This window comes from Heptranchias perlo, chromosome 24, assembly GCF_035084215.1.
Source record: "Heptranchias perlo isolate sHepPer1 chromosome 24, sHepPer1.hap1, whole genome shotgun sequence".
Taxonomy (NCBI): Eukaryota; Metazoa; Chordata; class Chondrichthyes; order Hexanchiformes; family Hexanchidae; genus Heptranchias; species Heptranchias perlo.
In genome coordinates, this window is record NC_090348.1 from 39,490,293 (window position 1) to 39,516,598 (window position 26,306).

Consider the following 26,306-nt stretch of genomic DNA (forward strand, 5'->3'; position numbering starts at 1 on the left):
CAGTGCCTTCAGCTGCCCAGGCCCTAAGCTCTGGAATTCTCTCCCTAAACCTCACTGCCTCTCTCTATTTCTCTGTCTCCTCCATTTAAGACACTCCTTAAAGCTTATCTCTTTGATCAAGCTTTTGGTTACCTGCCCTAATATTACCTTGTGTGGCTCGGTGTCAAATTTTGTTTAATAACGCTCCTGTGAAGCGCCTTAGCACGTTTTACTACATTAAAGGTTCCGTATAAATGTTGTTGCTGTTGCTATTTACAGACAAATTTCCCCACTATAACCTCAACGGAAGATTAGCAGAAACGTCAAAGAGACAGCGTAAACGGCTATTTACAACATTTCTCTGGGGTTTCCACGGAAATTCCAGACGGTAGCCTCTATTTGACTTTAGGACATGCCTAAGAGGGGCTACCCTCCTATTGGTCTTAGGATATGCTTATATACAGCATTAAGGCCTTAAAGGGACAGGCCAGGTTCACACAGCTCCCCCCTGGAAGCAGAATTTTGCATTACAGGCACAATGCTTCTATCCTTATAAAACAATATGTCCTCTTACTTTCCAAGAGCAATACCAGTCAGTTCTTAAAAACAATGCTTTTACTGTGGTGGGTTTTTTTCATTTCCTTGCAATGGTTTTAGTTATTGCAGGAATGTGAACCAAAAGGTACAAGCACTGGTTTTGAAACCACAAAAGAGACCGGTGGGAAACAACAGATGCAATTCTAACTGAAACGCACCACAAGATCGTAAGACAGTTACAGATGAGGAAGGTTCCAATTCATCCAGACTCTACAGTACCCCCATCACGGCAGGCAACTGTTTCTTAAACTATTCCAGAGTTTTCGCCTCCACTACCCTTAGCTGGAAGTCCCCTCGATGTGTTCAGCTCTCTTTGTATGAAGAAGAATTTCCTGACACCAACTTTGTGCCTTTTACTAGTTTGGACCTGTCCCCTTGCTCCCTTGCCCCACTCTCATTAAAGTAGTGTTTCAGATCTACCTTTAACCCCATGATCTTCTAGCTACTACATTATGCACCTCTAAAATCATTGTCGGTCACCACCTTTCAAAGCAAAAAATGTTTCCAGTCTTCATCACAACTCAGTCGTCTGATGCTTGCAGTCAATATCTTGAGCCTGAATGTCTTCCTTGTGTCCAGTGACCAGAACTGGACACAATACCCATGGTACAATCCGACCAGAGGGCTTTTCAGTTGCTTGATCTGCTCTGATTAATTTGGCTTTCTGTTTGCTTCATTAATTTTGTCAACAGTTACAAAATATCACCAACCACAGAGATGAAATATTAGATACAGATGTCTTCCGGCAGATCAGTGCTGAAGATTAAATTGCTGCTCGTTTACAAATTGAAATCATATAATTCAGTCTTTCTTTTATTTTTCCTCCTCCAAATTTTTGTCCTTCTCCTCCTGAAGGCAGTTGCTGGGGAAGCACTCCCATGAATGCCTGCAGTCCACTGGTACCTCACTCCAGTGATTATTCTTCATGTTTAGAGCCTGAGCACTTGGGTGCTGGCAGATTGTCCAACCAGATATTCTCCCGGGTTCAGCGTCACCTCAGGAATCAGACCTTGCGTCCCCTGCAATCCAGAGTTCACCTTTTACTGCCCATTATCTACTGGAATGATAGTGTGACCCAGGGATTGTAAGATTGAACATTTACCGTGTCCATTGGCTGTTGTGAGATCGCCTTGTGTTCTGTCTTTATGGAAGACGGACTGTAAAAAAAATGAGGGAAGGTACGATTGCATATGAACAAACTGGTTTGAGAATGCCGATAGGGTTAGATGAAGTAGGGAGGGAGGAGGCTCGTGTGGAACATAAATGCTGACATGGACCTGTTGGGCCGAATGATTTCTGTGCTGTACATTCAATGTCATTTTACATAAAATACATGAATGAATAAAATATGGTTTTCACAATGTGTTGCGTGAACTACTTATGTTCCGCATAACAAAAATGTAACTCTACTGACATTCTAGGCGACAGCCCTCTTTCAAGCTAGGTATTCCCAAGCTAACTCCCCGCATGTAAACCTTATCTCAGGGGTCAGTGGATAGTGATCAGGAGTGGGAACGCTGCCTAATTTTTGCCTTTTCTCCTCTCCTCTCCTGAAGTCTTGTTCGGGTATAGTTCAGTGTGTGCCTTCGTTGCCCTGCCCAAGCAGCCATTCTTCTAGTGTGAGCCCAGGCAGTGAACAGCGGGAAGATACTCATCTGTAGAGGGTATTACGGGATAGCAATCGGGAGCTGGAACCCCGGCTGATTCTTTACCTTCCTGTAGCCTAAGGGCGCACATGAGACCATGTTGGGTGCACATGAGATCATGTAGGGTGCACATGAGATCATGTAGGGTGCACATGAGATCATGTAGGGTGCACATGAGATCATGTAGGGTGCACATGAGATCATGTAGGGTGCACATGAGAGCATGTAGGGTGCACATGAGATCATGTAGGGTGCATGAGATCAGCTCAGTCTGTATGACACAGTAATATACACAATGAGCCATCAGTGGCAGAGTACTGGCTTCCAATTTCCTTCCCTTTTCTCTTCCTCTCTGACTCCTGAAGGCCCTGTCTCTTGCTGGGATACAGTTCCACCAGCACTCACATCTCGCTCAAGAGTCTCAAGTCATGCATCCCTGAACCTAGACAGCGAATGTCAGCATGCTATTCGGTGATATCCGCACCACATCACATGTATTTGATCGACATCCACATGCACGTTTTCCAGTGAAAGTTACTAAGGAGCAATCAGGAGAGGCTACCCCGGCTGATTTTCCCACTTTAGCCCGAGAACGGTGAAACCAATTGTAGCTATCAAACGGCAAGATGTTTATACCCATAGCAAGAATAATTTATAATGGCTGTGGTTCCGGTTTCTCTACCGTTTTTGTTTTAAGTTCTGTTCCTCTATTCTCTGCTGACCTCACGCTCAGTACCAGTGCAGGGCTGCAAGCATTGAAATCACTTAGCTGCAACTGGTGCTTAAATTAAAAGAGCAAATAAGATTTGTTCCTAAAAAAAAGTGCAATTAAGTTAATACTCTCGCCTCTGAGTCAAAAGGTTGTCAGTTCAGGCTCCACTCCAGAGACTTGAGCACATAATCTAAGCTGACACTCTAATACAGTACTGAGGGAGTGCTGCACTGTCAGAGGTGCCGTCTTTCAGATGACCACGGTCCCATGTGCCTGCTCTAGTGCTTCAAGTGGATGTTGAAGATTTCAGAGCAATGTTGAAGTGAACATTATTCCTCCCTCAACCAAGATCACCAAAATCAGGTTAACTGATTATTCACTTGACTGGTGCTGTGTGGGATCTTGCTATGTGCATAAAATAGGTGCCACATTTGCCCACAAAACGATCAATGCAATCCAAAGTAATTCATTACTTCACTGTATGTGAAACTTTTTAAGATAATTAGGTGCTCTGTAAATACGAACAATGATGGACGGGAAAAGACCCATTGGTCCATCCAGCCTGTCCCACACAATTGTACACTCTCCACCCTACCCAAAACCATGTGATCTCCTGAGAGAGGCAAAAAGCCAGATAAAAACCCAGGCCAACTTGGAGGAAAAGAATCTGGGCAATTCCTCTCCGACCTCCCCCCCCCCCCCCCCCACCGCCCCCAGGCGATCGAAACTAGTCCAGGAGATCACTCTGGCCCTGAACATTCTGTGTAGTACCTGCCTTTCTCAAGAGGTGATTTCCGCCCCAGCCAGAAACAGGTCCAGCTCTCGCTTGAAGGAATTGAAATGCAAATCTCTGGGGGAGAAATAGGTTCAGGCCTGCTTTCGGACCTGAGATGGGTGACGCGGCAGAAACCGTAGGCCCAAGGTTCGTCCCAAGTTTGGCCTTGGGCCTCATCTGAATAATTCCGGCAAGCAGCGGCTGCCAATCGGGCCGTTTACTCATGAAACCATCGAGTGTATCTCCTCCCAGTTCTTTATGTCCGTTACCCAACCTCGAGCCCGGATTCCGTTTTCAAATCAGCCACCTGTGATTACCATCCCTTTGCCGGTCGGTTGCCGAGTAACGCTAACACCAAGTTAGGCAATCATATCCATCGGTAAAATGGAAACTCCTGGGGATGTTTGGGAGAAAAAAGAACAAACCAAAGAGAAGGCAGAGAGTTAGCTCTCGTCATCAGATGCAAAATCAGAGAAAAGAAAAACGATTTAGACACCAAGCAATTTAGAACTATTTCTCGCTCTTCGGATTTCCTCAACCTGAACATGTTCCACATCATTACTAACACTTGTCATCAGTACCTCCATGTAATACATCAATGCAGCCGAGATAATGTACTATTTATTATTCTGCACAGTGTGCTTTATATCCTATTCATTTCTTCCTTCTGTAAGATCTAATCAAACCTTAAAATATATGTAAAGAATTAACCCTCCCACAACCAAGGAGGGGTTCCTATGTTTAAATCTGCAGAAGATCGGGATCGTTTGAGGGATGCTGGCGACCTTTAGTGCTGTTTTCACCCCTCTCTCCTACAAAAGATGGTTTGCTTCCCTTCCCCTGCGCCGCCATATATTTTGTCTTTTCTTGAGTGCTCCCCAAGGCCCTTGTGCTGATTCGAATGCCATCGGAGGGGCAGACTAGCACAAGAGCACCTTATTAAGTTGTTCTCAGAACTCCAAATTCATTACTCGAGAACTTGAACCTGCCCCAGAAAGTGCTGCATGATGGAGAAACCTAATTTACGACAAAAAAAACCTATGAATATTTTTATCTTGTTGTCTGCAGTTTTGGAATGTGTCATAGTTTTCTCGGGGGTTATCTGTGTTATTCTCTCGTTTGTCTTAAGAGACACATTTTTCATTTTCTCGCTCCACCTATTTCTTTCCTCCCTCCTCCTCTCCCAACATCCAAGTCAAGATTGGTGATTGAAGGCCGTGGTACCTGATCTCAACTGGGCCAATGGGTGTGGGGTGCGACAATTGGCCTATGAACTCTGCTCTGCGGCGGGGGGTGGGGGGAGATGGGAGGGTGGAAATCAGCTGGGGTCCCTGATTCTGGTTGCTATCCAGTGATTTTTGCTGGAAGGTGTGCGTCAGGTGAGATCAGGATGCCCAGCATTCACCATTAAAGCTCATCCGTAGAACCGTATCCCAGCAGGAATTAGCACTTCAGCTTATTGCAAATGTATGCTCCCTTTACACTACAGGTATTGCAAAGAGAGAAAAAAAAGGATGAATTCCCTATCAGCAATGAATGATAGGAAACCCTCGCAGTCAACCCGAATTCCTTGGCTTGTGAAGCAGACATGCTATTTAACATTCAGCGGTATTTTCTTAATCCTAATTTTTCTCCTCACTGGTTTTAGGAGTCACTTATCCACTAAGAATATCCCTTAATCTGAGATGGGCTGAATTACGAATGTTTCCATGAGCACTGTCAATATTTGTGCTCGGGTGGAGTATAAAAACCAGCACAGACCTTTTGGGCCAAATGGCCTGTTTCTGTGCTGTAAGTTCTATGTATGTTGCTTATTGCAAATATATGCTCCCGACAGGTATTGCAAAGAGAGAGAACTTGCATTTATATAGCACCTTTTCACATCCATCTGAAGTGTCCCAAAGCACTTCAGATACAATGAATTATTTTGAAGCGCGCTCATTGTCAGTAAACGTGGCAGCCATTTTGCACGCAACCATGACCCACAAGCGGCAGTAAAGTAAATAACGAGTTACTCTTGTCTTTAAGGACCGAGCACTCTTGCCCCTGAAGGCAGTGAAACTCTCCTTGAGTGGAGGCAGAACTGATAGGAAAAAGTCACTGGCAACAGCACTTGCCATCAGATTGGCCATCTAAGATCCAGCGACGGATCCATATAAGCTATCTCTGTGGGCATCAGGGAGGTTCCCCGGCAGCATGACAAAATCAGAGGCGCGATTTGCACGAGCGACGCGTGCACAGTATAAACAGGGAAATTCTGCACCAATGGGAGTTGACTTAAATGCTTGTAGAACTACTTCTGATTCCAATGGAGCAGTTGTTTAACATGAAAGGGTCGTAAGATGTCTTCCATCAAGCTATCCCCTCCCCCCCTTCCCCTCCCGCTTCAGTGGTGGAGTTTCCTGCCATACACTAGAGGCCTGGCTGAGAACTGAGAAAACTCAGAGCAGCTGCATTTGAATGACAGGCAGTTCTGGGGCTTGAACTCGCAACCATCTGTTCAGGAAGTAAGTACTATAACAGCGTCCAGCCCTTACAGGACTACGCTGTACTGACACTTCAGAAGATCTACCCCTTTGCGGATAGCAGGCCTTGTTACCTTAGCACTCTGTGGAGTTCAGATCCTTGGAGATGACGCCAACAACCTACCTTTATGTAGCCCTGCCATTTTATACTGGAGTCTGCCGTTTGAAAGAAGAAAGACTTGCATTTATATAATGCCATTCATGATCTCAGGATGTCCGAAAGCACTTTACAGCCAATGAAGTACTTTATTTTTGAAGTGGAGTCACTCTTGTAATGTAGGAAATGCAGCAGTCAATTTGCACACAGCCAGGTCCCACAAACAGCAATGTGATAATGACACAATCATCTGTTTTAGTGATGTTGATTGAGGGATACGTATTGGCCAGGACGCCGGGGAGAACTCCCTTGCTCTTTTTCGGATAGTGCCATCGGACCTCTTGCGACGACCTGAGAGGTCAGATGGGGCCCCGGTTTAACACCTCGTCCGAGAGACGGCATCTCCGACAGTGCAGCACTGCCTCAGAACCGCACTGGGAGCATCGGCCTAGATTTTGCGCTCGAGTCTCTCGGGTGGGGACCTGAACGCACAAACGTTCTGACTGAGAAGCGACCGTGTTACCGACTGAGCCACGGCTGACACAACTTGCAATAGGCTCATTAGGGGACGATTGCATACGTGGGCACTGTGCTAGTGTGTGGGTGGGAAACTCGCATCACTTTTCACTGCATGCTGTTACATGTAACCAATGCAGCTGGTGACACAGCACAAGAAGCAGGTAATCCACGAGCCACTTGTGATGCCCATCAGAGCTCTCCAGAGACCACAGTGTTTACATTTGAATACATCATCTGGTTGGAGAACTTTGTGTCTGTGGTTGACATGTGTAGGCCTCGTTTCTATTTGCATTGTAGGAGGCTGGCATCTGTGACCCTGCTTCCTTATCCTAGCCGTCTGCCGTCGTGATAAGGGAGCTGGATTTAAAAGAAAGAGCTTGCATTTATAGAGCACTTTTCACCACCTCAGCATATCCCAAAGCGCTTTACAGCCAATGAAGTATTCTTTTGAAGTGTCGTCATGGTTGTAATGTAGGAATTGTAATTTTGGTGCTTAAATGGTGAGGGCGGGGGGGTTCGTGAGGTGTAGTGGTTATGGCACTGGACTAGTAATCCAAAGGCCTGGACAAGTGATACAGAGATTGTGAGTTCAAATCCCACCATGGCATTTGAGAATTTTGAATTCAGTTTCAAAAAATCTGGAAATATAAAGTTGCATTCGGTAAAAGTGAAGCTGTCGGATTGTTGTAAAAATCCAACTAGTTCACTAATGTTCTTTAGGGAAGGAAACCTGCCGTCCTTACCCTGTCTGGCCTATAAGTGACTCTAGTCCCAAACCAACAGTGGTTAACTCTGATACCACTCAGTTGTATCAAACCGTTACAAGTGGTTCAAGAAGGCGGCCCACCACCACCTTCTCAGGGCAACTAGGAATGGGCAATAAATGCCGGCCTTGCCAGCGACGCCCTCAACCCCGAGAATGAAGAAGAAGAAGTGCTGGGGAGCCACTTCTCAAATGGCAGCCACTCAGAATCCGAATTAAAGTAAACTCAATACGAAAGCAGCTACAGTTTGTGCAGGGCATTGCACACGTATAGAAACAGTGTGCACCAGTTTAGCTCAGTTTCTGGCTGGTTCCTTTGGGCAATGGCTCCATTTTCTTCTGGTTGGCTTGCGAGCTCTGTTATCTTACAAATCATAGCTTCCACGTTCCCCAATGTTAGGGAAAAGAGCTCGTTCATTTCGCTCCAATTTCCTCTTCTCCTGTTCCAAAGATGCTGAGGTTTGGTTTCATGACCATTGTTTGGACCTCCATCCCTTTGCCCGAATGGTTGCTCTTCAATCTTGAATCTATACAGTGAGCGTTGACAGGCTATTTGACTACGGAAGGAATCACAAGCAAATGAGATCCAATTCTCACCCGATGTCTGTCTGCACTATCGGGCACATTCTAACAACTCTTGTCGCGTTCACTGGGTGTCTCAAGAGATTACGAGAGCAGGGGAAAACACTCACAAATCTCACAGCCCGATGGGCAGAGAAAAGACAGAGAAAGAGAGAGAGGGACAGAGGCAGAGAAAAGTGAGAGGAAGGAAGAATACATTAGTGTCACTCGGGCCTCCCTTACGTCCTGTGTGCCAGCTGCAGCTTGCTCTTTTACTAGCCATCTATATGCAAGTGGACGCCTCGGATATGCAGCTCACGGCTGAAAATCCCACACCTGGGGATTGTGCACGGTTGACATCTTTGACAACCAACCTTGGCTCAGACATTGTCAGGTCAGACTGGAAACTCTGCGATGTGATCTGTCATCCATTTCTGTCTGACTACTCCCTCTGTGAAGTGCTACAGGATTGTTTCTTCGATGTTAAAGACCCTATATTAATGTACGCTGTTGTCGCTCAGCATCACACGCACAATTTATTCCAAAATGTAGAATCCTTTCATCTAATTACCGCCCTGTTGGAAATTATTGAGTGTGTCCATATTGCAATAATGCTGCTTCTCCTCAAAGAATGGGGTTATGGATTTCTTTAGTTATTTTCTTGCTGTTTGATAGGCTTTACCAACTCCTGATCACAACCTGACTCCAAGGAACAGCTCATCTACGAGCACAGAATTTTAAGTTTAGTGCTGTTCTGATGGCCTCGGCCGAGTTTGGAGCCAGGCCCGCCCGTGGTTGAGTAATTGAAGAAATCATTCAGTGAATGAAACTAGGTGATCTCGTCTGCCTGACCTCTGGCCCACAGACATTGAATTTGGGCCGTCTCATAACTTATTCAGCAATCTCCTCGTACTAACCTGGGCTTTTTTTTCCTACAAATGAATTCAGTGCAGATTGATTCCACTGGTTACAGTTTTCCACTTTATATAGAACGAGTTGTTTGGCCAGCTGCCTGCTTTTCCAGGTTTAACTAGCCTTTGCCAGTAATAAAGTTTTCTGGCTTGGAGTTTCGTCCCAGCAGCAAACGAGAAAGCTATTATTAACGGCTGGAATACTTTTTTCAATTACTCCCTTCTTAAAAGACTGGTGGGGGGGGGGCGGGGGGCGGTGGTACGTGGGATGAGGTGCTAGGAGTCAGTGTGATAGGATAAGAGGAGGAGGGGGTGGGGGGCTTTATCGGCCACTAACATTGGAAGCCTAGGTTAAGGGGTCACTCAGTGAAAGATAATTGGAGAGGGGAGTGGGGAGAGGACAATGACTTGCTTGGTCTTATCTGTAATGCACTCAGGCTGCTTTTGGATGTGAGGGGGGAGTAACGAGTTCCAGTCCGTGCAAGGTTTTTGCAGATCTCCTCTGCCATGTGCACTGAGGCCTGTGCCTGACCTGGGTGGACCTGCCGAGCTACCTGTGACTGACCAGTTTGCCCAAAACCAGCTGCTTCACCCCAAGCTGGTGAGTAGGAAATCTGCAGGAAGGGACGAAACGACTTTAATTCCCGCAGGCTTGAAGCTTTCATGAAGAACCCGGGATCTGTCGCTGCCTTTGCTCCCAGCGCAAGTCAAAATACCACAGGCATGAGCTATTGTGCAGGTGTCTTGGATTCTGTCGACAGGTAAGAATTTCTAAGGAGCAAATTTACGGCCTTGCTCTCACCCGCTAGTTCCTAGGGCGGGGGGTGAGTATGTGTATGTGTGTGTGAGAGGGGAGCCGGGGGGAGCTTGCATATTTCGTTGCACACAGGTTAGTATATTTTACTGGCCTGCAGCTGTTTGTTGGCAGAGTCTGCAAGGCTTCAGACACGGATCTACATTTAAAATCACCAGAAAACAAGGAGGGCAGCATTAATAAAGAGAGAATTAAAGGCAGGCTTCAAAGTGCCAGGTGAATAGGGATAAATTTGATCTCTTGCAGCAGATTACCAGGGTTTCAAAAGAAGGGGGAACGGAAAGGCACGAGAAAAGCAATAATGTGGCAGGATTGATTTAGGGGCGGAGGGATGGATATGACAAGTGCTTATCAGCTGCCGGAGTAGGATGAGCGTTGCTGGGAAAGGCTTGGGGCTCTTGGCAGTAGCAGAAGGGAGTTACTGCTCTCTCTCTCTCTCTCTCTCACTCTGCTTTTGTTGTTTCGCCTGCCTTGTTTACAATGGTTTCCGTAATCTCTGAGCTGGATTCACTCGAGAGCTGGAAAGTTCTGAGGTAGGCTCGGAGTTTGTCTTTCACACCCGATGATTATTATTATGATGTTTCTTTAGTGTACCCCGTGTAAAAACTAGTTTCAATTCAGGCATGAACTGCGGTTGAGGTCTCTTTTTTTCTTTCTCTCTCCGTGTAGCGAGAGGTTTCTGTATTGATGTAATAAGATCCCCTACAGACCTCGTAAAACCCATGAGGTTGGCTGACATTCAGACAAGCTCGAGGGAATGCTTTTCACATTTAAAAAAAAATGCTCCGGGTTATTTTGAGAGCCTGATTTTAAAACCAACAAAAAAAAAAGTTTGATTGGGATAAGAAGGGGATTGCAAGTGGACAGGGTAGGTTTTCTGTAACTTTGACTCCGTTTGTTTTGGATCTGGATGCATTTTCTGTTTGCGAGGCGGGAGGGAGACAGGGCCGTTCTTTCTCCATGATAAATGAGGATATTCAGTAGGTTGTTTCTTTCCCCTTGCTCTGAGGCTTTCTCTGTAGGCTCTGCAGCTGTACCAAGTGCAGGCCAGAATTAACGGGGGAGGCAGATGTAAGGGGAGGGGGGTTGTACTTTGCAACAAAGAGCAGGCTTCTGCCTGAATTAAATTTATGGCCTTTTTTTTTGTTGTATGTTGAGTGCTTGTGTTTCTTTACCACAGTAGGCTTTTTCTGGTGCTGTAAGTAGGTAATTCATGAATGCGCTGGTACGGTTTTAAGAGTCTTTATATTGAAAAAAAGCAACAGTAATTCTGTACAGGCTCCCACCGTGGGAATATGCACTTTTGGCACAGCTGTCAACTGCAGACAAATCCTAGGTGTGAGCTTTTAAGGCACAAGAGGCAGGAGGAGATCGAGGCTCCCAGCAGATATAGGAGAGAGGCTTTTGCCCGATTAATTTATTTCCCCCCCCCCTCCACGCCCGATTTCCTCTCCTCCCCTCCTCGCTCACTGGGGTACGGCTCCACGTTTGCCCTTTGATACCTTGCCCAAGCAGCCATTAATTTTGGGGGACCCTGGCCAATTTTTGCCTTGCCAACGCAACAGCCAGTCACCACCCGATGAGGAGCCATAAACAGCCGGTGAGATAAACGATCAGATAAACTGTTTTTAATGGTGCTGGTTGAGGGAGAACACTACTATTCTTCGAACGGTGCCACAGGAAACTTTTTTCACCCAGCTGAGCATGCAGTTTAGTTTAACATCTTATCCAAAAGATAGCGCCTCCGACAATGCAGCACTCCCTCAGTGCTGCACTGGTGAATCAACCCAGATTATGAACTCGAGACCTGAAGTGGGATTGAACTATCTGAGGTGAGAGTGTTGCCACAATTCTAATGAACCTTTCCCTAAGGAATTCTAATAGTTTACCAGCACGGCCCATTGCGATGTAATTCACATTACAAATGTATGTTTTTGCCTTGCATAAAGAAAGTAGAAATAATATAGTGCTCTACAGGACGTCCCTAAGCACTTTTCAGCCAATTAAATACTTTTGAAGAGTAGTCACTGTTGTGATGTAGGAAACGCGGCAGCCAATTTATGCACATCAAGGTCCCACAAACAGCAACATAATAACTACCGGATAATCTGTTATTTAGTGATGTTGATTGAGGGATAAATATTGGCCAGAACACCGGGAAGAACTTCTCTGCTCTTTGAATCGTGTCATGGGATTTTTTACATCCACCTGAGAGGGCAGATGGGGCCTTAGTTTAACGTCTTATCCGAAAGATGACACCTCCGACAGTGCAGCACTCCCTCAGCACTGCACTGAAGTGTCCGCCTATTGTTTCAATGACAACATTGGGAAAATTCCAATGACAAAAATCACACTGGGGCCCTCTAGTCTTGTCGCTTCCCAAAGTTCAGACAATGCTACTTTAATTGTTGTGGGAATTTGAATCTAAAACAATTAATGCTGGCTGTTTCTTTATCCCCCTTGGATTTTCTCCTCTCCTGAAGTCATTGCCCTAGGTTTTCCAATTGTAACACCGACAGTAGCCAATTTGCCTTAATGGGTTACTGTTGGCGTTACCATCAGTTAAACCTAGGCTATTGATTCTTATCGGGGTGAATTCACCAATCCAGTGCTCCCTGCAGCGAGCCAAGCTCGAAGAGAGCAAGGGTCGGAGAATCTGCTGCCACTCCAGAGGGCAGCATTGGTTAATTTGCCCAGTGGTTTCACAGCTGCCCTCTGGAACCTTACCCATTTTCCACGTACGAGGTTAGACAGCGAGGGTTGGCAAGCTGTTCAACCGGGGCCGCAGTGCGTCGGGGCCCAGCGTCCGTACTCATTCCTTTTTTCCAGCGGGGCGTCACTGGAGAGTGATCAATAAGCAGGTACTTTGGCCCATTTTTGTCCCTCCCCTTGCCCAGAAGTGATGAGGTCAGTTGCAGCATCCAACTGCTGCCGCCTGACTCAGATCAGCTAACTCAGCACGGTTCTGCATCACACCAGTTGCTGCATTTGCCTCCTGAGCCTATAGTGGAGTATCAGAGTCGCTTTCAACACGGGAGACATAAAAAAACGTCAGGATGCTCTAAGGGTCTTGACTGAGCGACTTCCAATATTAAACAGCCATTTTGTTTCATGCTCGAATATATTTCTCCATTCTGATTAAGATGGCTCCTTTACATTGAACCGCAGAGGAACGGAGAGAACCACTTCACGATCAGCAACATTTACATTTTGCCTGCCACTCATTCTTTTTAGCCCACCTTACAGCCCTCAGAGAAGGTCCAGTCCCCAGAAATGGAGTCGCAAATTGCAAATTTCAAGCGAATGTGCAAAAGTAGTTGTTTGTGAGGAGTTTAACTCCGTTCCTTAGCCGCTGACTCCACCCCTCTGACATGAGCTTCCGACCGCATATCCGCTCCATCACCAAGATTGCCTACTTCCACCTCTGTAACATCGTCCATCTCCACCCCTGCCTCAGCTCATCTGTTGAAACCCTCATCCATGCCTGTGTTACCTCTAGACTTGACTATTCCAATGTTCTCCTGGCCAGCCTCCCACTTTCCACCCTCCATAAACATGAGCTGATCCAAAACTCTGCTGCCCATATCCTAACTCGCAACAAGTCCCGTCCACCCATCACCTTTGTGCTCGCTGACCTACATTGGCTCCCGGTTCAGGAACGCCTTGATTTTAAAATTCTCATCCTTGTTTTCCAATCCCTCCATGGCCTCGCCCCTCCTTATCTCTGTAACTTCCTCCAGCTCTATAACCCTCTGAGATCTCTGCATTCCTCCAATTCTTGCCTCTTGCCCATCCCCGATTTTAATCGCTCCACCATTGGTGGCCACACCTTCAGCTGCCTAGGCCCTAAGCTCTGAAATTCCCTCCCTAAACCTTTCTGCCTCTCTAACTCTCCTTTTTTAAGACGTTCCTTAAAACCTACCTCTTTGACCAAGCTTTTGGTCACCTGACCTAATATCACCTTATGGGGCTCGGTGCCAAATTTTGTTTGCAAATCACTCCTGTGAAGCGCCTTGGGACATCTTACTACTTTAAAGGCGCTATATAAATGCAATCTGTTGTTGTTGTCGTCGTCCCTGGTACCGCTGGTACCATGGAATGTGTCCTACAATGTAAACAGGGCAAGTTCCACAACACAGGTATCGCCATCACTTAATAGAAACATTTCCCTTTCCCCTCTCCACTTTTCTCCGTCAATATCCTTCCCTCTTCCCCTGGAATTATTGGCTCTATAGTGGGGTATAGTTCCACAGGTCACCCCCCTCTCCCTGGTATCTCATTCACATACCCTTTATTTACCTGTGAGTGTCAGCAGCAGATCATCGGACACCCACATTTTCTGGTGGAAGTCACCGAATAGCAATCATGAGCAGGAAGGAACCCTGGCTGATTTTCCCCCTCCCGAGCCCAGTGGCACAGAGGCAAATTGTCGCTCCCCTACCAGAGAATCAGACCTGGGACGTCCTTCTTCGTATGGCTCACTGGATGTACTGACTGAATCATTCGGGCAGCCCTCAGGAACTATTGTACTTAAAAGGGGCACAAAGCTCCCGACTAGCCCAGAGTTCTGCTGAGAATCGTCCACATTTTCACAGAATTCTCCAAAGACTGCGAAAAATTGTGCCGATGCCTCCTCTCCCACCTCCCCCTCATTTTAAAAAAAAACACATTGCGGCCTGCAGTATTTTTGTGGCGCCCTCGTCCCACAAATATTCTCCCCAAGATTATCTCTGGGCCATTTCCCAAGCATCCTCCAGTGGTTCCTTTTAAGGAGCAGTGGTCAGGCACGCTCCACCCATTTTGACCTGAAAATTGCAATCTGGGTAGACCCCGGTTTGCGTATTTAAGCAACCGTATGTCCAAAACAGGCAGGCATATCGTTCGCCCATTTACAGACCCGCCTGAAAATTGCTTCAGGTGGGCCTTGGGTGTCACTGGGGGAGCCAAGGTGCTGCCCCTCCCCCCCGCACCCCACCCCCACCCTTCCGATTTCCAATTGTGAACCACCCGTTTTTTTTTCAGGTGAGGCACAAATAAAAAGGGGAACCGGGTGACACAGTGGGTTAGACAGCAACCTTTCACCTTTGGGTTCATAACCTGGGTCCTGAGAGTGGGGGTCAGAGGTATGGAAAGTCCATGCTTCTTTCTATTGACCCCCCCCCCCCAAATCTCGCCGCCAATGGAGATTGCTTCACTGAAATCACTTCCATTAATCTAAATGCAGATTCACAAACCCGCATTTTGGTGGGTTTTAAGACGACAGTGGGTCCCCGGGCAATGGGCCGTATATAGCATGGAGTGCAACCAATGGAAGTTGACCTGTGTGTCTCCTGTCTGCTGCACTCCTGTAACTTAAGAAGCACCTTCGAAGTGCCTTTTGTGCCATGCATGCATCAACGGAAACGTCTTGTTCCCAACAACTAAAACCTCAGTCTTCTGTACGGGCCTTTGTAATGTTTATTATTAAAATGAAAATTAATTATATTAGCATAACAAATGTTAAGTGTGAATGGCAGCAAGGTTTCAGCCCTCGGAGGCTTTTTTAAAAAACCACAATATTAAACCTTTCTCACCCGATTTCTTAGTCACTGATTGAAATCCCTTGGAGGGAATCACATTACAGGCAGCCGCTGATTTGAATGGAAGTTGAAATTTAAATTATGTAAATCAAACATATTAACAACCCGAATGTATTCAAAAAAAAAACTGTAATGTGATATCTTAGTTTATGCAGAAGAATATTTTATTCTTCATGGCAATATCATGAATTTCAATTAACGTGCACATGGGTTTGGGAGATTTCTTTTTTAATTAATATAATTTATTTATGATGATGGCCATTTTGTTTGTGGACCCAAGTCTGCCAGTTAGAAGCCCCTTCATCAGCTGTTGTTACTCCACTTGCTAGGTGTTAGTGTTGAAGCTGTGTTCCCCTTTCAGTTGTTTCCCCTTGTTATTCTTCCTCTTTCTAGTCACAGGCTTCCTGCAGCCAACAGGCCCAGTGGAGCTGCCCTTGAATGCCCAATGACATTGTGGGTAAATGCACTGTGTGGTGTCTACTGAGCCACACAGGCTAGGAAGATCACACACTCGAGCTCTGGTGTTTGCTGATCCCAGCAGTGGGACACAACAATTAGACTCAGTGCCATTGGATGACACCTGCTGGAAAGTCCATGGGCTAGATTTTGACTGTCCGGCGGCCCACTAGTGCCGATGGAAGGCCCAGACCGTTTTGAGGGCTAGGCCTGATCGCCATACACCCAGCGGGCTACAGGCAGAAAACGAGTGCCCCAAAGCAGCCCGTCACCTTGAGGCTGGCACTATATCGGACAGCCCAGAGGTCCTCTAAATTCAAGGGACCACAAGTCAAATTTATGCAACCTGTCTTCATAATTTAACCCTTTAAGCCCTGCTATCATTCTGGTGAATCTATATACTGGAACCTTTCCAAGGCCAATATAGCTTTCCTGAGGTTCGGTGTCCAAAGCTGAATACAGGTCTCGAGCTGAGGTCTGACCAAGGCTCTGTACGACTGAAGCATCACCTCCTCACTTTTGAATTCCAATCCCCTTGAGATAAAGGCCAACTTTCCATTATCCTTTTTGATTACTTTTTGTACCTGTGCACTAGCTTTTATTGACTTGTGGACATGGACACCCAAATTTCTTTGCTCCTCCACAGCTCCTAGCCTCTCACCATTTTTTGTTAAAAAATTCCAATTTGTCTTTCTCAAATACAAAGTTTGATGACCTCACACTTCCCCCACATTGAGCTCCATCTAAGAACATAAGAACATAAGAAAAAGGAATAGGAGTAGGCCATTCGGCCCCTCGAGCCTGCTCCGCCATTCAATATGATCATGGCTGATCATCTACCTCAACTCTACTTTTCCGCCCTATCCTCATATCCCTTGATTCCTTTAGTGTCCAAAAAAAACCTGCCATAGTTTTGCCCAATAGTTTTACAACAAACATTCCTCGTGACCAGTATAGCGACTGTAAACCTTTATTGTTCGAAGCAGGATGTTCCTGGAATTGAGCCTGTCTCAGAGGTCCCAAAACAGTGATGATGCTCTTTAAGTTAACTTTAGCTCGCAGCTTCCTTATTTCATAAACATGTCCCCTTCTGTATTGTGTTTTGTTTTCAACTGAGTCTTGGCTCAGTGGTAGTACTCTCACCTCTGACGTAGAAGGTTGTGGCTTCAACAGAATTCAGCACAAAATCTTGGCTGACACTCCAGTGCAGTACTGAGGGAGTGCTGCATTGCGGAGGTACCGTCTTTTGAATGGGACATTAAACTGAGGCCCTGTCTGCCCCCTCAGGTGGACGTAAAAGATACCTTGACTTATTTGAAGAGCAGGAGAGTTCTCCCAGTGTACTGGCCATCATTTATCCCTCAAAGAACATCATTACAAAAACAAATTATCTGGGCATTTATCTCATTACTGTTTGTGGGACCTTGCTGTGCGCAAATTGGCTGCTGCATTTCCCTACATTACAACAGTTACTACACTTCAAGAGTACTTGATTGGCTGTAAAGTGCTTTGGGACATCCTAAGGTCATGAATGCTGCTAGATAAATGCAAGTTTCCTTTCCTTTATTAGCCGAGGCATAGAATATAAGAGCAGGGAGGTTATGCTGGAACTGTGTAAAACACTAGTTAGGCCACAGCTTGAGTACTGTGTATAGTTCTGGTCACTACATTACAGGAAGGATGTAATTGCACTAGAGAGGGTTCAGAGGAGATTTGCGAGGATGTTGCCAGGACTGGAGAATTTTAGCTATGAGAAAAGATTGGATAGGCTGGGGTTGTTCGCTTTGGAACAGAGGAGGCTGAGGGGTGATTTAATTGTGGTGTACAAAATTATGAGGGGCCTAGATAGGGTGGATAGGAAGGACCTATTTCCCTTAGCAGAGAGGTCAATAACCAGGGGGCATAGATTTAAAGTGATTGATAGCAGGATTAGAGGGTAACTGAGGAAAAATTTTTTCACCCGGAGTGTGGTGGGGGTCTGGAACTCACTGCCTGAAAGGGTGGTAGAGGCAGAAACCCTCAACTCATTTAAAAAGTACCTGGATGTGCACCTGAAGTGCTGTAACCTAAAGGGCTACAGACCAAGTGCTGGAAAGTGGGATTAGGTTGGGTGGCTCATTTTCGCCCGGCGCGGACATGATGGGCCGAATGGCCTGCTTCTTTTAAATTTTCTATGATTCTAATTCTTTCTTTAAACTGGGAATAGAGCACTTAACGGAAAGCAATTTTAGTTTAAACCTCCAAGCCTCAATTTTCACTCGGGGCGCATTTGGGTGGGAGGGCAACCCCCCCACGGACTCCTCGGCATGAGGCCAGGGCCATTTTAACTACCGGGCCTGATTTAACTATTTCAGCGCCTGTCTCTCACCCGGAACCGACGGGAATGACGCCATGGTCGGTGGACGGGAGTGGGAAATGGGGCAGGGTCCAGAGACTGCCGGGGGCCGTAGGAAATGATCCCCGGCAAGGTTAGTAACGCTGGAGCGGGTCCCAGGCCCTGTAATAGGTCAATTACCCTTCATAATTACTTCTTTGGCTGGAATATCAAACAGCTCTTTAGTTTTGAAAGACAAAGTTCATTTGGTTCCATCTTAAAATTATAAATGTTCTAGTAACAGCTTATCATAATCATGCTGTAACTTTCAAGTAGGGAATTCAAAATGATTACACATCTAAATCAATCACCAGAAACTTGGCCAAACTACTGTAAGGTTTGAAACTCTAGCTTTTAACTCTCAATTCTTTCAAATCCGTTGTCAGAAGAACTTAACAATATTACATTCAGACATACAACTGAGCATGCTACATACAAATATATGGACAACTATATGATGCAAGTCCAAAACTCAAACAAACCAACGTGAGCATTGCACTAACTTGTCTACAGCGTTGCAAATATAATTTACAAGTCATTATCAATCAATAGGACGGGCCACTTTGGCCTTTTGATCAACAGACACTGTCTGTTCTTTAAATAAAGCTAAAACAAGCAACGGAAAAAATTTGTGCCGGTAATTTACATTGTCATTTCAAGTCAAAATGAAAGGCTTATCCTTAAATTATTGCCATCCTGTAAGGGCGGTGAATGATTTTGGGAGCTGCGCAGAACAGCCTCAGCTGTTACCAGTAGCAACCACATTATGGCGCCAGGCCACGGTACTGCAGTGTTTGCGATGGTACTTGTCCTTGGAGCATATCTGTCTTAATGAAACAATGCAAGGCAACAATAAAAAGAGATTTGTTTCATTAAGAAGAATTGCTTTAGCAGCCGCAAAGTACAAGGAGCATCACAAGCAATCAGTGCAAGAAAGAGGCACGGATGAAGGAGATATCTGGAACAGGTCTGAGAAGCGGATAGCCATCAACATCTCAGCATGTAGACACCATTCCATTATGGAAAGGAATGATCTCATCTGTAGCACAGTTTAAGTGTTTTATAATGACATTTCAAATCGTCCTACTCATACTCTTGGACTGTAGGCCAAGAGCACTGGAACCACGGTCGGTTTCTGCAAATGTAAATTTATTTTGTGTTTGCTTCTCATTGAAGTAAAACATCCTGAGAATTTCAGCAGCAACTCCTGTTGCCAACAGAAAACCTCCTCCATTCTGCTGCTCCCCTGCCTCCTCCCCACACACCCCTCTTCCCATCTGTGCTGCTATTGTCATGCCTTCGTAGCTCCAGATTCTTGAGCTCAAACAACACTTAAGAAGCTCGACACCATCCAGGACAAAGCAGCCCGCTTGATTGGCACCCCATCCACCACCCTAAACATTCACTCCCTTCACCACCGACGCATTGTGGCTGCAGTGTGTACCATCCACAGGATGCACTGCAGCAACTTGCCAAGGCTTCTTCGACAGCACCTCGCAATCCCACGACCTCTACCACCTAGAAGGACAAGAGCAGCAGGCACATGGGAACAACACCACCTGCACATTCCCCTCCAAGTCACACACCATCCCGACTTGGAAATATATCGCCGTTCCTTCATCGTCGCTGGGTCAAAATCCTGGAACTCCCTTCCTAACAGCACTGTGGGAGAACCTTCACCACACGGACTGCAGCGGTTCAAGAAGGCGGCTCACCAACACCTTCTCAAGGGCAATTAGGGATGGGCAATAAATGCCGGCCTCGCCAGCGACGCCCACATCCCATGAACGAATATAAAAAAAAGCTCTTGTTCTCATTATTCGCTTTATTCTCGCCGTATATGCTCCACGGATGAGATGTCAATGATCAGGACCCTGGACTGGCTCAATGGCTCAATGGGTGAATGCACCGACCAGTGTGGTGGTGAGCCACGTAGAACAGAAAAAGTCCTCTGTTGGGTGCTTGGGCTAGGCTGAGTTAGCTCATCTGAGCTGGGGTGGTGAGGAGGGCACTGTGGGGTAGAAATCCGTCTTGGCCGACCGTGCTAAACGGGCAGTTTTACGTCGGCCGCCTGATATTCAGTCCGACCGAAGGCAACGGAACTGAATGTTGAGCAGGGAGTGCAACGGGCGGCCGATACCATACCACCCATTTTGCGTTACTGCCCCAGACAAATTTCTACCCCTTTAACCAGCTTGAGTGTCCCTAGGCTCGGTGTTGGAGGGAGTTGGGGGGGTGGGGGGGTGGCTGGAGAATCATCCAGTAAACCCTGCTGGAAAATGCATTAGAGCCACAGAGCAGAATATTCTTACCATGCAACTCTGATTGCAACGTATAGTTGTCCGTATATTTGTATGTAGCGTGCTTGCCATAGATGACATTTCCATGGTACCAACAGCATGAGACCTATCTTGTTCCATGGAGTATTTGATCATCTTTGTCCACATTTATCCACATAACCTTGTTAAAAAATACATATTTTTGAACCATAGCTTCAGAAAGTAGATTTTCACCCCCCTCCCCCCCCCCTCAACTCTCTGTATTTCCTCTCACCCCACCCCTGTTAGGGTGAAGGAGTCCACCAAAAAGTCATCGTCAATTCCACTGATTGGTTGACCTGAGAGGAAGCATCCTTGAAAGGTTCAACAATGGACCCCCAAACCCTTCTCCCACTACAGTTGCCACCTGCCCAGTTTTGTAAATGTAATCAGAGCGCCAGGAATACTATAAACAAATGTCCAATTTTATTCTATCTATTTCCTAATGATATGAAGACACTATTAATTATTACAGTCACTAAGGTTTTTCATCATCAGCAAGCCACCATGAGAACTTAGGTCATGATCCCATCTCCAACCTGGGGAAGAGATGGCAACTCCTCCGCCACTGCTCACGAAACCTGGGGTTGCTTTAAGACAGTACATTGTAGTTACATAAGATCCAGCAGAGGGAGCTAGCTGGGGAGGTGATGCTATCATTCATTCATTGAGCAGGAAGTTAGAACATGTGCTGCTGAATGGAATGAAGATGGCGATCTTGTAAGAGGAGTGGTTTCTCTTCAGTTCTGCTCTGATCCCAGTTCCGCACATGCAGCAACTGCCCAGGTGAGACCAAAGGGACTTGGGCTGAGAACGTGTGCAAATCAGGAGTGTGGTTGAACTCTGGGCCTGCAGTCATCATTCTGTTTGTTTTAATTACCAGGCTACTGGCGAGTTCACCTCCGATAAGGTTCTCTGCAGTGCCATTAGGAAGCACCAGGGAGATGATACGGATTTGTGCAAGTGGTTGGCTTTAGGGGACAAATCAACATTAAGAAGTTAATGGAAAAGTTGATGCCATTGACAAAATAGGAAGGACACAATCATCCAGCTGCTAGACAATAATTGATTCTTACTCCTTTACCTCACTCTTTTATTAAGCACTTGAACATGTACTTTGCCCTTATGCAGCATTTCCCTTTTTTCACCAGGCTGTCAGTCATCTCCCCCTAATTCATCTCCTGCTACTGCCTTGGTGCCCGTTTCTCCTCCTGAGAAGCTCCTTGGGATGTTTATTATGTTAATGACAGCGTACAAATGCAAGTTGTTACCGACGGAGCAGGTGCAAGGCCGGACGATTGTCAATACTCTGTACAGCTTTCAGAGCATCTGCAGGAATTATCTGCAAATGTTTTAATTGAGGATGTAATCAGTGCAGCTCTGATTTTTAAAAAAAAAGAATTGTAAACAAACCGATTCCCGGTAGAGCCACATGAAAGGTACTACATTAAATACTTGTAATTACAGTAAAAACCACAGGAATGTGAAGTAGAAAATGGGACTGGAAAATTAGGTGTTTAAAAATTGGAAACCACAGAACCATAGAAGTTTACAACACTGAAGGAGGCCATTCGTCCTATTGCGTCTGTGTTGGAGCAATCGAAAACTAATCCCACTGCCCTGCTGTCCAACTGTAACCCTTATCTTCCTCTGCTTCAAATCTTTCTCCACTCATCCCTTAAATGGTCGCTGCCTTAACTATTCTCTGTGGCAAAGCATTTTGTGTTCGAACAATTCTCTGCAGCAAGAAATTTCTCCTAACCAATCTCATTCTCTAACAAAAACTTTAAATAGATGATCTCCTTATCATTGACTTTCCAACCAAAGGAAATAGATTTTCCCTATTCATCTCATCTAAATCCTTCATAATTTTAATCCTTCTATTAAATTTCCACCTCTCTGCCTCAGTGGAAATAGTCACAATATCTCAAGTCTCACCTGTAGGAAATTTTGGGTCTTTCCCAGAGATTCGTGGACCTGGACAATAGTTGAGACAAAGAAAGCCAACCTGATGCGGTAGTTTTGTTAATCAAAGTGATTATTTATTTAATGATTTATAAAGAGTACATAAGCAAGCATGAAGCAAAGTGAGCAAGTAGCACATACAACCTTTATAAAGCATCAAGGCAGCCGTCTAGGTCTAGACAAAGAGTGTCGATCGCTACGGTAACAGGTGCATCGTGGAGGGTTGATATGTCTGGGTTCCTTGTCTCATCAAAATTTTCCTCTTTGTTCCAGTTCAGTCGTAAAGTATTGAAGTTTTGTATCTTCTTGTCAAGGTTTGTCTTCTCATCAAAGTTTAGAAACAAAGTTCTTTTGTCAAAGTTCGGAAGCAAAGGTTTTTTGTCATGGTTTAAAAGTACAGTCTGTTTGTCGCAGTTCAGAAGTAAAGTTTTATTTTGTCAAAGTTTAGAAGCAAACTATTGTTGGAGGAGCTAATTGCAGAAGTTGTGCAACTGTTGCTCCAGTAATATTGACTGTTTGAGCTTCCACGCTGTCCTATTTTGACATGGTTTTTTTAGCTGACAGGGTGTGCTTCGAGTTACAGGAAGGCCCAGTTTGGCCACTCACCCATCGTAGCATTAATGATGGATGGTTGGTTCTACCAGTCAAGAACCGTGTGAACCCCCTGTATCTGCTTCTTTTGTTTGAGAACAAGGTTGTTGTTGAGCACCAAAGAACCAACGTCGTTAGAACCTTCTCGAAGCTTCTGCCTTTCCTGCTTATCAGTTGTTATTGAAAACCGCAGCTTGTTGATGATTTTGTACTCTGCTGCTTTTGCAGCTTTAAACTGATGTTCAAGTGTCCAGTTTAAACCGTCTGCACTTTGCTGTCTTTGCAGTTGTGAACTTATACTGTCCAAATGTAATGTCAAGGGATGAGTTAACCCTTGCTTTCAAATGTACTGTCCAAGTGAATGTCCAAACCCTTAAAGGGACTAGTTAACCCTTTACGTTGAATCGTCCAGCAGTTCAAAAGAGTAAAATGGGGTCTGACCCAATGTCCAAAAACTGTACACATCACACCACACAACTATAGTTGTTCATCCCTGGTATCATTCTAGTGAATCTACACTGTATGATCGCGATGGCGTTAATGTTCTTTCTACAGCAGAATACCCAAAATCTCACAGTGCTCTGACTGTGGCCCAACCATTGCCTTCTACAGATTTAACATAACCTGTTCCTATGCTTAGAGCCAGATTAAGAATTCTTTGGGACCTGGGCACCAACAACATTCGGGACCCCTCTCACAGTTCCCCACTCCAATCCGTTAATACACAAGTGTAGTAAAATGCATGAAGAAATAGGCCCATAGAACATTTACACACTGCATTAATAATAAAGCAAATCAGATCACATTGTACTAAGTTTGTACCTCTGCATTTCGCCTCTTTTTGTCCAATATATACTTGCATGGGTGGTCCCGCAGGCACCTGGACGCAAGGGAGGGGGGGGCCCCCAGGCACCTGGACGCGAGGGTTGGGAGGGAACCCGCAGGTACCTGGACAAGGGGCCCCTGCGCATACCTGGACACGGGGACCCGCAAGTCCATGCGTTTATCCGCCGCTGCTCACGATCTGTGCCCCTGTTTATCAAATCCAAAATGCTATTGCCTTTCTGCTTTATCTACCGCCACTTGAAGTCAATGGAAATAAAAATGAGGCGAGATGTAAAACGGGCTGCCAACTCGCAATCCCCCGTTTTACACAATCCCACAATGTCAAGACCCACCCCAGTGTCTTTCCAATGAAATGTATGCTCCCATTCCTTATTTTTCCCCCAATTTGCATTACCTCACACTTTCCATTCAGTTACATCTGCTGTCTACCAGCATTTTGCCAGCACATCGACAGCCTCCTCCAGTTGTTTACATTCCTCCTCTCTGTTCATCGAACCCCCTACTTTTGTATCATCAGAAAATCCGACATCGTGCTTCTTACACCCTTTGCTGCCTAAATCATATCTTATAAAAGTCCTTACAGTTTTTGTTTTATATTATCTACAAGTCTTTTTTTTCATCTTTTGTACCTCCTTTTTCTACATTCCTCATCGTTTTCTTAAATGTTTTTAGCCTTAAAACAGATAGCACTCATGAGAGGTGCAATGCCAGACTGGAAGGGGAGATGTTGAATGAAGTCCACCCCTGTGTTCTCCAATTTACATAAAATATCTGGATAGCGAAACCAGTTGTATACTGGTAAAATTTGTTGAAGACCATAAAATAAAGAGAGATGCATAGACAGAGGGTGAAGCAAGAGGATTTGCAGAAGGATTTTGGTCAATTATGCAACTGGGTAGACAAATGAGACATGAAATTTTAACATCGATGAATTTAAAGTAATGAACATAGGTTGAAAAAAATGTGGGACGTGGACAATAAATGGAATAAAATTAACATAGAGGACCCGAGAGTAATAATAGACTCATGACTTTCAATGTCTAGATAATGTGCCAAAGCAATTAACAAACTATTACAGTGCAAGGAATTTATAGCCAGAACAGTAGAATATAAGTTTACAGAAGCTATTGCTTAGGCTTTACGATGTATCGGGCAGATCACACTAAGATACTGTGTTCGGTTTTAGTAGCCATTCCACAGAAAAAGATTGCCATGCTTGGGAGATGATTAAAGGATTTGATAGAGTCGGGAGAAACAATTTCATCTGATGGGGGAGTCCAGAACAAGGGGGCATAACCTTAAAATTAGAGCTAGATCATTCAGGAGTGATGTCAGGAAGCACTTCTTCACACAAATGGTGGTGGAAATCTGGAACTCTCTCCCCTTAAAAGCTGTTGAGGCTGGGGGTCAATTGAAAATGTCATAGCTGAGATTGATAGATTTTTGTTAGGCAAGGGTATTAAAGGTTGCAGAATCAAGATAGGTGGATACAGATCAGCCAATATCTAATTGAATGGCGGAACAGGTTCGAGGGGCTGAATGGCCTACTCCTGTTCCTGTATTCCTATGAAAGCCCATAGACTGATCCCAAGTGCAAAGATGATGACCTAAGAGGAAAGATTAAAGAAGCTTTGCAGTCCAGAAAGAAAGTGACTAAATGGGACCTGATTGTATATACTTCAATCTATTAAATGGTATAGGTAAGGTAAACCCAGACTATTAATTCAAAGTAAGGCAGGAAAGTTGGTCCAGGAACAACAAAAGAAATAAGTGAAAAATTAATTTAGAACAGATACCAGATTTTAAAAAAAATTTAAATTGTATTGGAATGAGTCAAAACAGCTGCAAATTCTTTGGACTGTCATGCTTGTCAATTTTAGATCCATTCCATAACCTTCCAAAACTAATTAACCAGCAATGAGCTCATTAAGAAATGATTACTGTACTTCAATAAAAGGTAATGGGGTAAAATAATATGAGAAGAGATAGCTGTGCAGAGTAATGAAGGGTTTAACTGCAGGATCACAGAAAGCGCAGCAAAGGGGACATTAACTTAACTGAGAAATGGGTATGATAGCGGAGGAGTTATGGTCCTCGACTAACCATCCAGAGGTTGTGAGTTTCAATCCCAAGATGTTAAACTGTGAAATTTAATTTAATAAAGTGGGTAATTTGCGGGCTAGCACCAGGAAAAATGGCCATGAAAGCCCAGTATAATAGTGAAAATCCAATTGGTTCACTAAAGTGCTTCAGGGAAGGAAGAAAGAAAGAACGTGCA

The 26,306-nt window shown here is 45.1% G+C and overlaps 1 protein-coding gene across 2 annotated transcripts in view; it reads left to right on the forward strand.

Annotated features, from left to right (window-relative positions):
* Window positions 1–9,823: 9,823 nt before the first annotated feature.
* celf2 (cugbp, Elav-like family member 2) overlaps window positions 9,824–26,306 on the forward strand; it is a 472,545-nt gene continuing 456,062 nt past the window's right edge. The window contains exon 1 of one of the 2 annotated variants that reach the window (XM_068005125.1): window positions 9,824–9,846. Coding sequence is in view for 1 of the 2 variants with exons in the window: in XM_068005127.1 (XP_067861228.1) it covers window positions 10,380–10,432 (53 nt within the window). In the remaining variant the exon portion in view is untranslated. Of the gene's footprint in view, window positions 9,847–10,292; window positions 10,433–26,306 lie in introns of those variants that run through there. The other variant, XM_068005127.1, reaches the window with a different exon arrangement.